Source organism: Epinephelus lanceolatus, chromosome 20 (genome assembly GCF_041903045.1).
Source record: "Epinephelus lanceolatus isolate andai-2023 chromosome 20, ASM4190304v1, whole genome shotgun sequence".
NCBI lineage: Eukaryota > Metazoa > Chordata > Actinopteri > Perciformes > Serranidae > Epinephelus > Epinephelus lanceolatus.
The window spans coordinates 17592612-17605458 of NC_135753.1; the positions used below are offsets into that span (position 1 = coordinate 17592612).

The 12847-nt window shown below is 40.4% G+C and overlaps 1 protein-coding gene across 1 annotated transcript; it reads left to right on the forward strand.

Moving 5' to 3' along the window:
• Nucleotides 1–601: 601 nt before the first annotated feature.
• On the forward strand, nucleotides 602–12248 carry LOC117264891 (transmembrane protein 236). Its single transcript, XM_033639197.2, has 4 exons — nucleotides 602–2941; nucleotides 3158–3230; nucleotides 6450–6573; nucleotides 10585–12248. The coding sequence occupies exons 1-4, from the start codon at nucleotides 2544–2546 to the stop codon at nucleotides 11280–11282; spliced, it is 1293 nt and encodes a 430-aa protein (XP_033495088.2). The 5' UTR covers nucleotides 602–2543; the 3' UTR covers nucleotides 11283–12248.
• Nucleotides 12249–12847: the final 599 nt, after the last annotated feature.

Sequence of the window (12847 nt, forward strand, 5' to 3'; positions counted from 1 at the left end):
TCAGCATGCTTTTTTGGCTATTCTGACCCACAATCCTTTGCACAGTGGACAATACGTCACATTACTGAGCTGCAAACACATGACGGCTTTACAACTCAGTGACAGCTGTTTGACAGCTGTCAGAAGTCACAATGATGGATGACAGCGCATTCAAGTTACTGATGACCAGTAGTACAGTAATAATAGGAATATTTATTAAGGTAAACAAAATAATCATAGATATTATAAACAACAAAAGGACATAAGTATAAAAACAGCTGACAGAAAACTGCAGATGTAATTTCACTGTCACAAATATATGTTAGAATCTACAATCTATGCAGTTATAACTTTAAAGCTAAACTACACACATTGCAAAGTAACAACAGCAAAGCTCTCTGGGTTAGTGACTGATATAAAAGCAAGAGGGTCATAGTTCAAAGTGTAATGTCATGAGACAGTGGTATGTCCCAAATGTGTGCATACTGCATGCAACAGTACATTCTTTTTAGAGCAGCTGTAGTACCTACTACAAGTAAAAAGAAGAAGTATGTGATTTGGAACTCAAATCCAACAATAATTTCTGTTTTTACAGTTTCTGGCTATGATGAATGGTATAATTTTGGCCATGTTTATTAAAAAATGTCTGCAGTTTAGAAGGCATGTTTTTTAAGAAGAAAAAAAAATGTCCGTGAAATAAATACAAAATACAGCCATTTAAAGTTGTATGCCCCTCCCTAAGCCAAATAAAAAGTATAAGTCTCTCCACCCAGTGCTAAAAAAAATATTTGACATACCTCCCTTTTTTGCGCTGCCCCTTCCTCTCCCACAAGTAACAAACAGTCTCTTAGCAATGCCACATTGTAGAAATACTCTTTTACAAGTAAGTGTCCTGCATTGAAAATCATATTTTACCCAACACTATGTAGGCTAATAGAGGAAATATAACTTCTCAAAAATGTACTCAGTGCAGAAAAATGCCCCTGTGACTGTTATATAATTAGATTAGGCCTATTATTACTCATACATTAATGGAAGTATATTATTTGTACCATTATTATGAAGTGTTACCTAATTTAATCACATGTCAATTATGTATGGCGTAACTTTGAACCAACATTCCTTGATTAATGGTCTATAATGTTTGAACTAAACACATTAGGGCATAGTGACTATATCAATTGTTAATGCTAAAGTCATGATATTTCCTTAACTCATGCACTAGTTAAGCATTAATTCATGTGTGATCTGTACTTTTTATTATAAAGTGTAACTGAATTGTTTTAAAATTATGTTTTAATTGTGTTTGACTTAAAGGACACTATCTCCACACTCACACTGTGTGCAACTGATTACCTGTTACCCTGCTGCAATCTGATTGGCTGTTTGCCAAGTACTGTTGTAATTGGCCCATAGATAATCTTAAACATTCTGGTACCCACCAGCTGTGGAATATTGTTATATTGTATGGAAAATGTATTTATTTATTTAATTTCAGTAGCTTACATGTAATGTGAGCCAATGACCCAAACAGAGTACCAGTAAGTACTACCTCAATGGATGCACAGCACACACCACTTCTTATTGGAATTTAGTGCTTCTATCTTATATAATTTTTTTTAAATGGAATTTATGTTGTTGTTTTTTTTTCAAATGCTTCTATTTGATGTGACCCAGTGACTCAAATTCAATACTAAATATTAATACAGTAGGCACACAGAACACACATCTTTATACTGGATTTTAGTGCATTATCTATTATGTCTTGTTTTTTTCAATAGCTTCCATGTAATGTAAGCCAGTGATTCAAACTCAAAATATTTACCCCCCTCTGTAATTTATTTTGTATATACTTCAGATCATGTCTAATATTCTCAATAAATGGATAAGTGACTACTTTCCTTGCAAAATTTATTGGATGATTCTTTCATACTGCTTTTCAACCTGCCACAAGTGAACAGCACATGTTCACTTCATTATTAGCTTGAATTTGCATTATCAAGACACAAGAAACAAGTCTTGAAAATTTGTTGAAGCTTGTTTTAAATCTTTGATGTACTTCCAATATTTCATTGTGCAGTGTCTGATATTGTCCAGTTATCATATTTTACCACTAGATGGCAGTGTATAAATATGAAAAGTGCCTCTAGTTTGCTGTGGCATCATGTGCCTCCTCTTTTCAGCCACTAGTCCTTGGATGTTGGTTAGACTGTGGGTGTTATCAAGTCCACTTGTGTTTGGATATAGGATATAACTAATCCTAAGCTACACGTTTTAGATGCTCAGATCAATGTAGGTCATCTGTGTGAAGCTGATTAATAAGACAGAGTTTTAGCTTCAAAAGCATTGACTGAAGTATCATTTTCAAGACTTGATCATCCCAGTAAGATGCCTGTTATACACACACATCCTTCAGGGTGCAAGGTTAGACAACCTTTGTTTGTATCCTGTGTATATAAAGAGAGCAAAGGGCCAGTCACATCACCGTCACACCAAGGTACACAATGCCTAGTGCAGTGTAAGCAGTTGGGTGAGCAGAGAGCCAGGGCTGTGGTGTGTGGAAAATGCTAGTGGAGGCAGACAATGCACTGGTCCGAGGCCTGACCAGCCCTCAGAGGGACAGGGGTCGCCTCACTGCGACAACAGCCCCCGTCTCCCTCCCGTCTTTTTCTTTTATCGAGCTCCACAGCATGGGCTCGGGGAGGACGCTGAAGTTCGCCCTGTGCGAGGTGCTGCAGTTTGCAGGCCTGTGCGTGCCACTCTTCATCGTCATGCAGAGGTTCGCCGTCATCGTAGCGAAGGTCAAAACGTCGACGCAGCCTCCCGGAGACAGCAGCACGGCCTACTGGTTGATCGTGGCCTCCTCCATTGCCTATGTCACCTCCACCGCCCTGCTGGTCTGGGTACCCATGAAGTACATGGTGTTTATGAAGAAGAAGTTTCTCATTGGGAGGAAGAAGTGGTGAGTTTCTCTTGCTATTGTCCTGATGTCAGGGGCCTCAGAGGTTCTCAGCTCTGTGTGTGGACAGCAGTGCAGCACTGACTGACACCTGATCAGCTGGTTTGTCTGTGACTGGTTTGGACTGCATTCGGCTGGTGAATACCATGAGTTAGCAAGTCCTGCAACTGCCTTTGTCTTCCTTCCTTAATTCTTTCCCTTCCTCTGTCTTTGTATCAGGAGGCCTGTGGCCCTCGTATATGTGATCCTGTCCACGTTACCCTGCTTTGCCTTTCTCATCGCCAGCTCTGAGGTACAACATGTTGTGGAGTGTTTGTTTCATTTCTTTTATTACATCTGTACCCTGTTCGTAAACTTTGATCCTAATGCTGCAATATTTGTAACAAGAGTCAGCCCCCCCTAGGATTTAGAGGGATATATTAGCAGAAATAGAATATAATAAGTACGTTGTCTTTAGTGTATAATCACCTGAAAATAAGAATTGTTGTGTTTTCGTCACCTTAGAATGAGCCATTTATATCTACATAGGTAGCAGGTCCTTGTCCATGTTGCACCAACACATTCTCACTCCGAGCTCATCACGTTCCAGTGTTTGGTCATGGACTTTCCACGTCCAGATACGATGTTAAAGGTACCCTGAGTGCGTTCGTTGTTGACGTTCTGGAACGCCATGTCAAGTTCTGGCTGTTACATGCATTGTCTTCTTTCAAAATACACTAAAGTTTTCACACGAAATTTACTGTTCACATACAGTCTCTTTCAAAATAAAAGCACTACGGCAGTACAACAACGCAAATTGACATTTTTTTCCTCCAACAACTAACACACGAGGCAACAAAAGCACGTGGTTGGGTTTAGAAAAAAGACCAGGTTATAATCTTACAGAACACCACCCCCCTGGGTGAAAGTCTGGGTTTTTTGGATCCATCCGCCCTACTCGGACTTTCACCACCTTAACTTTCGTTCTTGTCCCGTCGCCTTTCCCCGACGCTGCAGAGCGTCGTTTAACTATAACAGCGACCAGCTATTTATCATGCCGACGTTAAAGGACGGCTTTTTTCGTTAGTGTCTGATGCCACAACTCACTGCCCAAGCACTGGATTTCGACAACTTTGCAGTGAGACTGGGTTGGTTGCACTGCCATGTTCAGGGTTCCTACGCAAGTATGGAAAGTATGGAAAAGTATGGGAATAAATTTGATCAGTTTCCAGGTATTAAAAAGTATGGAAAATGAAAAATAAACTATTATAAGACTATTACCACTGTTCTAAAATACTGTTTTCTAAAATAGAAAATTAGGTATTTCCAAAAATAATTTAATCAATCCGGATCGTGTTTTATGCCGGGCCAAGCACAGTTTGTGTGAGAGCAAACGTCTCACAAAACATACCACCCCTTTTACCTGATTGACAAGTGGTATGTCCAGTCCGCTGCCCCATGACCCTCCTCCAGCCCCCCAGGTATCAAGTTTCACTCCAACACTGCACCTTCGACAAGAAGACAAGTTTCACATGGTTCACAATGTGTAGATGCAAGTTTTTGGATGGATGGCTTGACAATACCGTATATAAATACTGGTTGGCCAAGGATTCCCAATTCACACACAGAGCTAGATGCAAGCTTTGTGTGAAATCGCTTGACATCGCCAACACGGGGGAGAAGGCGATTCTAAGCCACATGAAAGGAAAAAACACTGACGTCTCGTTACTGCATCGCTTGCACCCAGAGTCCCAAACTTTTTGCCTCAGCCCAGACGTTGAACTTACCTGAGTTTTTATTTGCATGCCATTATGGTACTTGGCTACAATCGCCTATTAAGAATAATTAAATATGATGTGAAATATGATACACTGATATATTTACTCAGATGTCGCATATTCTCTGGAAAAAAAAAAACCCCACAGAAGTCTGGAAATTAGGGTATGGAAAAGTATGGAATTTTGAAATTCCAAATGTGTAGGAACCCTGCATGTTTCTATAGTAGCCCAGAACGAACAAACCAAACACTGGCTGTAGATAGAGTCTTAGGGTAATTGCATAGGCCACTGTTGTTAGCAGTCCCTACGCAATGGCCAGTGTTGGAAAAACACTTATTTTTTAATGTGAAACTGCTTTGTTCAGTGTTTTTACCGGTTTAAATCCCCCAGCCTGTTTGTTCCAGAGAGGATGAGACCTCTCCAGGTAATTTGGCTCCTTGTTAACCTCCCAGACTTCTGGAACTTAAGTAATCAGAAAATGGTGAGCACACATTACTAAGTGCTCAGCTAGTGGCCTATCTGTGTGACCTGACCGGCACCAGAGAAACACTGAATAAAATTCTATTTTGTTTACTCAATTGCGTTCACATGATGAAAATGCCGTTTTGATAATCAGACAGTTTTTCATAGGATTTATTTTACTAAAGTATCTAATTTTCAATTGATGTTTGTTAACTTTTATATAGTGAGTTGTTGTCATGATTTGTAGGATAATGTGCAAGGAACTGCACATTTCAGTGGCGTTTAAAATTTGGTTATTGAAAATGTGATTTATTATTTTAAATGACTTATAATATACGCAATGTTTCTCACTTTTAGATTAACTGACTAGTCTAAGTTTAAAAATCCATTTAAACGCCAGGGAAATTAGTCATTAGGTACCTCCCTAGTTTTAATCATCTGGTTTGTTTATTTGGAGAGGAAGAGACCCCATGTGAATAATTTGGCTCCTGGTAAAAACCTCCTGAACAATGAACACTGACGAAATCCTAAGCGGGACTTCACACTTGATACATGGGAGAAGTTTCAGCTGGTTGCAATCTGCAATCCTCCCAGCTAGATGCCACTTCATCCTATGAAACCTACACACTGCTCCTTTAAAAAATACTCACTACAACTTTACATTTGAGACCAAATGTAAATAAAATGTTGTGGGTGAGTGGTGTCACAGTGTGAAGCATCTATGAGTGGAATTAAGGTGATGATTTGTGAGGACCCTTTTGGTTCTCAGGGGATGAATATGGATAAGGAGCTACTGATAAGCAGCTTGGTTCCTCTTCCTGTCCAGGCTGCCCTTGTCAAATCATCTGTCCATGAGGCACATTTTCACTTCCTCACTGGCTGCAGTCCAGGTCCTATTTGCTGTTTTATGTGGCCCTTTCTAGAGCCCAAGCTGACCTTTTGGCCCCTGCTTATCTGGTGTCTTTTACATGAGGGCCGTAAATTGTGCTAAGATGACCAGCTTATCTGCTTTGTTCTGTGTCCTGTTGGTATGAAGTCCTGACTCAGGAAAATACCAGCACTGCAAGTGATTTAGCCCACAAACCCAGAGCAAGTGATTTAGCCCACAAACCCAGAGCAAGTGATTTAGCCCACAAACCCAGAGCTGTAGGAGGTCAGACATGATGATGTAAATGCTTGATGCAAAGGTCCCTTATTGTTGAGGTGAATTGATGGGTTCTATATTGATTGGAACTGATTAATGACATGAAATGTTTAAGTATGTTCAGCTAATTTTGTGGTTCTTTGCCCAGGTTCAGATAAACAACAACATGAAACACGACACGTTCACGGAGCTCCCTGTATCACTAGTCCTCTTCTCTCTCATCTGTATTGACGTTGTGGAGAGGATACGCCACTGCAGACTGACCGGCCAGGGTGAGCGCTGCTCTCTGAACACATCACACAAATCACTCACCGAGTGCTTTAGATCCTGAACTTTCCCCAGCCAACTTCTATAGTGATACCAGCCCGGCTTTACATTACAGGAGCTTGGAGGCAACAAATACAGCAAACAGGTCTTTATATAATTTATCCAGAACAATTTGGACTTCTTTTCTCTGGCCCTGTGCCTGCAGTTGAAAGATATAGGTGCAGCTGAGGAAATGAGCAGAACATTTGATAGCAACTTCTTGTAACACAGTGCTGAACTGACAAAACTCCAGCAATGTTTTTCTAAAGGGAGACACTGAGTGAAGTTTTGGCTCCAGCTACACCGCAGATTCATGGTTGCATCACTATGATCACAAGATCTGGTGGTAGCATGTTGTTTCTCGATAATGGCTCATTTATGCTCATTGTTAGATACCTATACAGACACAGAGGGAGCCATGGGTGCAGATCCCGGGGGGGATGGGGGGGACATGTCCCCCCCCCCAAATTCTGAAAAACACAAATTGTCCCCCCCAATTCTAAATAGCTTAAATGATTGAAATTGAACAAATGTATACAGTAGTCCTATATACTGGGAGAAAGGGAAGATGATGAGGAGAAATGGGAATCCGTGAGAGGTGAGAGATGAGAACGTGAGTGGACATAACATGCCTGAGACCCTGAAACTAGAAGTAGCATTAACTAACAGCAAAGCAGTGAAAAGGAGGGTGATGGCTGGTTCCATGTACTACTGGCTGTTAAAGAGAAATAAACAGTAAAGGTAAGCATATGATTCTCTTTGTAGTGCTTTTTGAATGACTTGGTGATGGTGATGAGCCTCTATGAAATCGTGAAATATGCTGGCAATCTCAAGCGCTCTGTGGGCATGATTTGCACGTGTGCAATTAAAAAAAAAATGACAACTGATTGTGTCCCCCCCAAACTTGTCATCAGATCTGCACCCATGGAGGGAGCCTTATTTCCATACTCTGCATTCATTCCGTTTGTATTGATGTACGTTTTTTGAAAGTTTACAGATATTGACAAAACAGAACAATACCACTTTTGATCTGAGGGCAGAGGAGCCCAGTTCAAAAGAGATACAACCATAGGCCATGGATGTATTAAGAGACCTGGATACAGCATTGGCGGCCAGGCCCTGTTTATTTCTATGAAGGTTGCTCAGTGGAACATAAAGCCAAAAAAAGCTCTGTTTCTGTGGTATGAAATTACCCAGATGATTGGCGCTGCTTCCACATCATCGGACTCATAGGGCAGGTGCACTAGAGACTAACAGCTGCTGTTTGGTGCTCAGCTGACTTGAATGGTGGACCAATCGGACCAAATGGATCTTGGTAGTGGAGCGAGTCATTTCACGAGGGGTTGTGATGCTTAAAAACATCTCCACGGATTTATAGACATCTCTTTCCCATACATTGGGTAAAAGTCTTTTAGGGCCCAATGGCATCACATGACAGACCCCAGAAATTGCAGTACCACTGTTTGGCCACTATGAAAATTGGCTTCAAAGCTCTGCACTCATCCAGGAAAAGCAGCTCAGCCCTCCCTCTAATTTTTCCCAGTGGCCACCTGCAGTATTGCAGCAAAAAAAAAAATCCTCTGAGGCCCAAAAAGCATTTTACAAATTGACAACCACTATAAAAGAGACATGGTCAACTATGACTCTTTCTACTATGAATTTTTGATCCATGAAGATTTTGTATTTGTACAACTTTCTTTGAGCCAAGAAAAACAATTTAAAAATCTGTGATGTCATCCCAAAGCAAAGTCATGGCGGGGCCAACGTGTGTCACACTGTTGCACATATTAAGTGGGCTGCATACCATGGAAGTAGACCTGGAAGCTAGAAACGTTTTTTGGCATATGCACCAGTTGAGCAACTCTTTTGGATTCAATAGGTCCCATCTTGGGGTCCAGTATCTAGTTATTCGTACATCTATGTTTAAAATGGGTTCAAAGTGTAATTCCCTTTGGAATGTTTGTTAATGCAGTAGCTGACAGAAACATAGAGCGCCCCAGGAATGAGTCCTCAAACCCTGAAAACTACTTAGCATTTTGCCAATCCCAATTCCCTCGTCTTGAAGTCAGTGGGTTCATTGAATGGGTTTTTGGTTGGGTGCCCTAAATAAGGTCTGTGGTTAACACAAGCTTAAGAGACTTTCACGTTTTGTTCTATGACATAAAATACGTCAGTGAATACCACTCACTAAATGAGACTATACAACGTCATCATGCCAAACACGGCTTTACAGCCTTGTTTTGGCGGCGTTAAATTCATGCCACCATGGTGTAGTTTGTTTATAGCATAAAGTTAGATTTTTACTTCTACTGATTCTGTTTGCTTTTAGGCAACAACACTTATTAAAGTGGTGTTCATTTATGAAAATTATCTTGCTGAACAAAACATGTAAGTATTATAAACGTTTGTTTGCCACACAGCGTATTTTCAGCAGTGTTAATTTTGACAGCTATTTTAGATTTAGTCTTAGTCTTGAGATGAAAATACTTATTAGTGTAAGTCAACAATAATTCAAAATGTTTAAGTTAATGAAATTCATGTAATTTCAGTCAACTATTAGTCATTATGTTTTTTTTTGTTTTTTTTTAATATATTTAAACTAACTTTTTTGTACAACTGCAAATAATTTCTGCACACTTACAAACTGTCATTTCCCCAGCAGTTTTGACAGGTTTAAGGTGTGATTTATGAGCACACATTTACTGATCATCACTTGAAAAGCTCAACATTTCCATATTTATGCTTTCAAAACTCTGACACCACAAATAACTACTCTGAGACAACTAGGATTGTACCCAGGTTCACTGTAAACTCTGACTTTATTGATCTCCCTGTTAAGAAGCAGAAAAATAACTTAATTAAAGCCTGAATTCTTTCTTAATCTGCAACATGTTAGTCTGAAGGTTCAAACATGTGTCCTCTCACAGAGTTGGTGATTAAAGTTAACTTTAATTTCTTGTAGAGAAAAATGTACTGCAAATTCAGACTGTTTTCTTACAACACAGCTACACTTACAGATAACTAAGCCTCTTACTTGCCTGTCAAACAGAAATCAAATCTTAAACCCTCCCAAGACACTCCAAATCTGAGTGGACCCCTGTGTTGCTACTAAGGAACTCCACAAATCCATTTAACACGTCCACCATCCACAGTCAGACACACAGGGCTAATTATTTACTGCTGGATTACAGCTCATACCTCGCACCAACAGCTGACGCTGCTCTGGTGTGAGTTCTGGTGCAGACTTTTTACTGGAGTTTGCCAGCCTGTAACTCATGTAGCATTTGAAGATAATTGCAAGCACTGGTCTTCTCGGTTTTTAATGTCCCATTTTTGTCATGTCTTGTCTTGTCAACAAAAATGGAACATAGAAAAATTTTCGTCCTAGTTTTTGTCTACAAAATTAAGACTGTTTTTCAGCAATAATCCAAAATTCAATAGAAAAATCCCAAAGGCTTTTTAACGAGGGAACCAGGGCAATGCTAACTTTCACGTTGGCCCTACAGAAAAATGTCATCGCTGTATAAACAGGGTTCAAAGCTTGGCAATTGAATAGCAATAAAACAGTGTGTAATGAAAATAATTCTCTGCCCACATTCTGCAATGTATTTAATGGCCTCACAGTCACTCACACTTTTTTATTTTATTTTTTTTGCTATCAGAAACTTTTGACTCTGCCCTCTAGTGTATGTATCTATATCAACATAAATGACACATGGAAGTACGTGGGCAGTGACGGTCAAAACGTTTGCGATGAACATTCCTATTTACGTATGCAGCCGGAGTTTAAATGACTCTTATACTGATTTCTCACCATATTTTTTTTCCACAACTTTAGCCAAACAATATTCAAAATAAAATCATGCTGACTATTTTTATTATGGTCATGTTTGGTTAATTTTCAAAACACAACCACACATGAACATCAACATTACATAATTACATATTCTACATAACCTTTACTTTTCTCTCCCCAGCTAATGACATGGAGAGAGACGCTGACATCCCTTCCACTGTCCTCACACACGTGGAACAGGTAACACCAGTAACACCTATTGCTCCAGCTGTGCAGGGGCCAGCTGTGCCCGGGCAAGCTGGGCCTACTCCCATGCAGCCGGGAGCAAACCAGCTCAATGACAGGAACCAGAACGGAGCAGGGGCTCGGCCAGAAACCAACGGGACAGTCCCGGGGATACCAGGTAATACTGGGAGACCCTTTAGTATCTCTGGGTTGAGCTCACGTTCAGCGAGCACCACAGCCTATCGCATATCTCCGTACGCCTACACGGGTCCACTGAGGTTCCTGTGTGCCAGCGACGCCCGGGCGGATGTTTTTGTGGACAGCTTTATGTTCTGGATGGATACAGTGGAGATGGTGAGGGTGGCAGGACATCCCCTTGTCTACTACTCAGGCTGGGTGTTCCCCATCTACATCTTCAGCTACCTGTCTTGCCTGCGTGTGGTGGTCATGCCCCACAGCCCCCTGCTGTCCTCACTAGGTGTGGCCGTGCAGGACTTTCCCTTCTTTTTTGTGCGCGTTGGCCTCATTGCCTTCTTTGGCTTTGTCACACCCCTCCTCTATCTGATGAAGAACCTGCTGGTCTGCCTGGCCTTTGTCTATTTCAACTTCATGACCAGGCTGAGGGTCTTCAACACAGAGAGGATGTTCTTTTGAGACTAGCACCTTAAGCAAAGACAACATTAAAAATGTAGTAGGAGCAATAGGTTGGTACAAAGACACTAGGATTCAGGAGATGGTTGCACCAGCTCTTCATAAGTTCAGACTTGGCCTTCTTATAAAGCAAGTGTTTACTAAGGGGAGATCACTAAAGTAAAACAGGTTGCACCCCACAATCAAGCCTTTACACTGAGATACACCAATCAGCCAAAACATTAAAACCACTGACAGGTGACAAGGACTATTTTTAGGTGGCTAAAATATGTTTTGTTGCTGACTCCATCCACAGCAGTACATTACTTAGCTTCCATGTCAGACTCCAGCCTGCTTCTCCAAACTGGGGCAGTGCCAACTGACATCTACTGTGTGTAAAACACTCTCTAAGTACCCCATACAACCCCACTTCAAAGAATCTGAACTATCCCTTTAAGAAAAGCTGGTGCAACCAAACCAAATGATAAATTTGTGTGTGCAAAGCAGAAGAGGTATTTTGTTAAAATGCATGATGGTACTCTTCACAGGCCAAAAGGGAGCTCTTAGGCAATGTTTTCCCATAAAGGACATTATGCGTCCAATGACTGTTGTGTTATGTATTATTATACCTTTTATGTTCAACTTTTTTTACCCCCCTGAACCCCTCACCCTCACCAAGCATGGCACTTTGGGAATGTACCTGTTCTGTCATTTGAGAGTTTTAAGCAGATTTTTTTCTACCATCATTAAGTGCAGTGAATGTGTAAAAGCATACATCCATGTTGTTTATATTAGGTTTTTCTCTGCTAAGTTATATTCACAAAAGAAAAACAAAGTGTGAGTTTGTATCATTGATACATATATTTTGGTAAGATTAATAAAGAAAATCATTCAAATAGATGTTTTAAGTTTCAGTAGTGATTTATCATGTATGCGGAAAGTTTTTGACCTCCATTCAAACCTGTTTCACTGGAATTTCTTCCCAGTCGCTCCCCACGAGAATGGGTTTCCTGTCATTATTCTGTGAAACATTTTCATCACATGCCTTCCCGCAATCCGACATGGTCCAGGGCACAGGAGCACTGACTGCTGAATGACACTGAGTCATTACACATGTACAATCTGATGCAATTCAACACAATGGCCCTGCAAACAAACAGAACTTGCGTGGAGATTATCATTTTTAGGGTGGGACAAAATGGCAAAAACAAAAGAGTGAAATCAACTGTTATTATGAGGTATAAACATAATTTGATTTCTGGGCTGTTTTTATTAAATTATAAACATATTCATGATATTATGTACATCCACTTTCCAGTATATGATAGTTTTTCTTGTACTGAACCTTGCTGCCTTTTGTAAGATCTCTTTGCCAATTTAAAAGTAGCCTACCTGCAAAAATCAGTGCGTTCTTTACCCACCAGAACTCACCTATATTTGATCTTGTGTGATTAGTATTAGTATATTTCAAGACCACAGCTGGGGGGATATCACTAAATTGCCTGTGCAGAAAAAGGAGTGTTGAATAAAGATGGTTATTTCAGCCACTTAGTGTTTGTATTTGTTTGCTCATAGAAGACAAAGGAAAA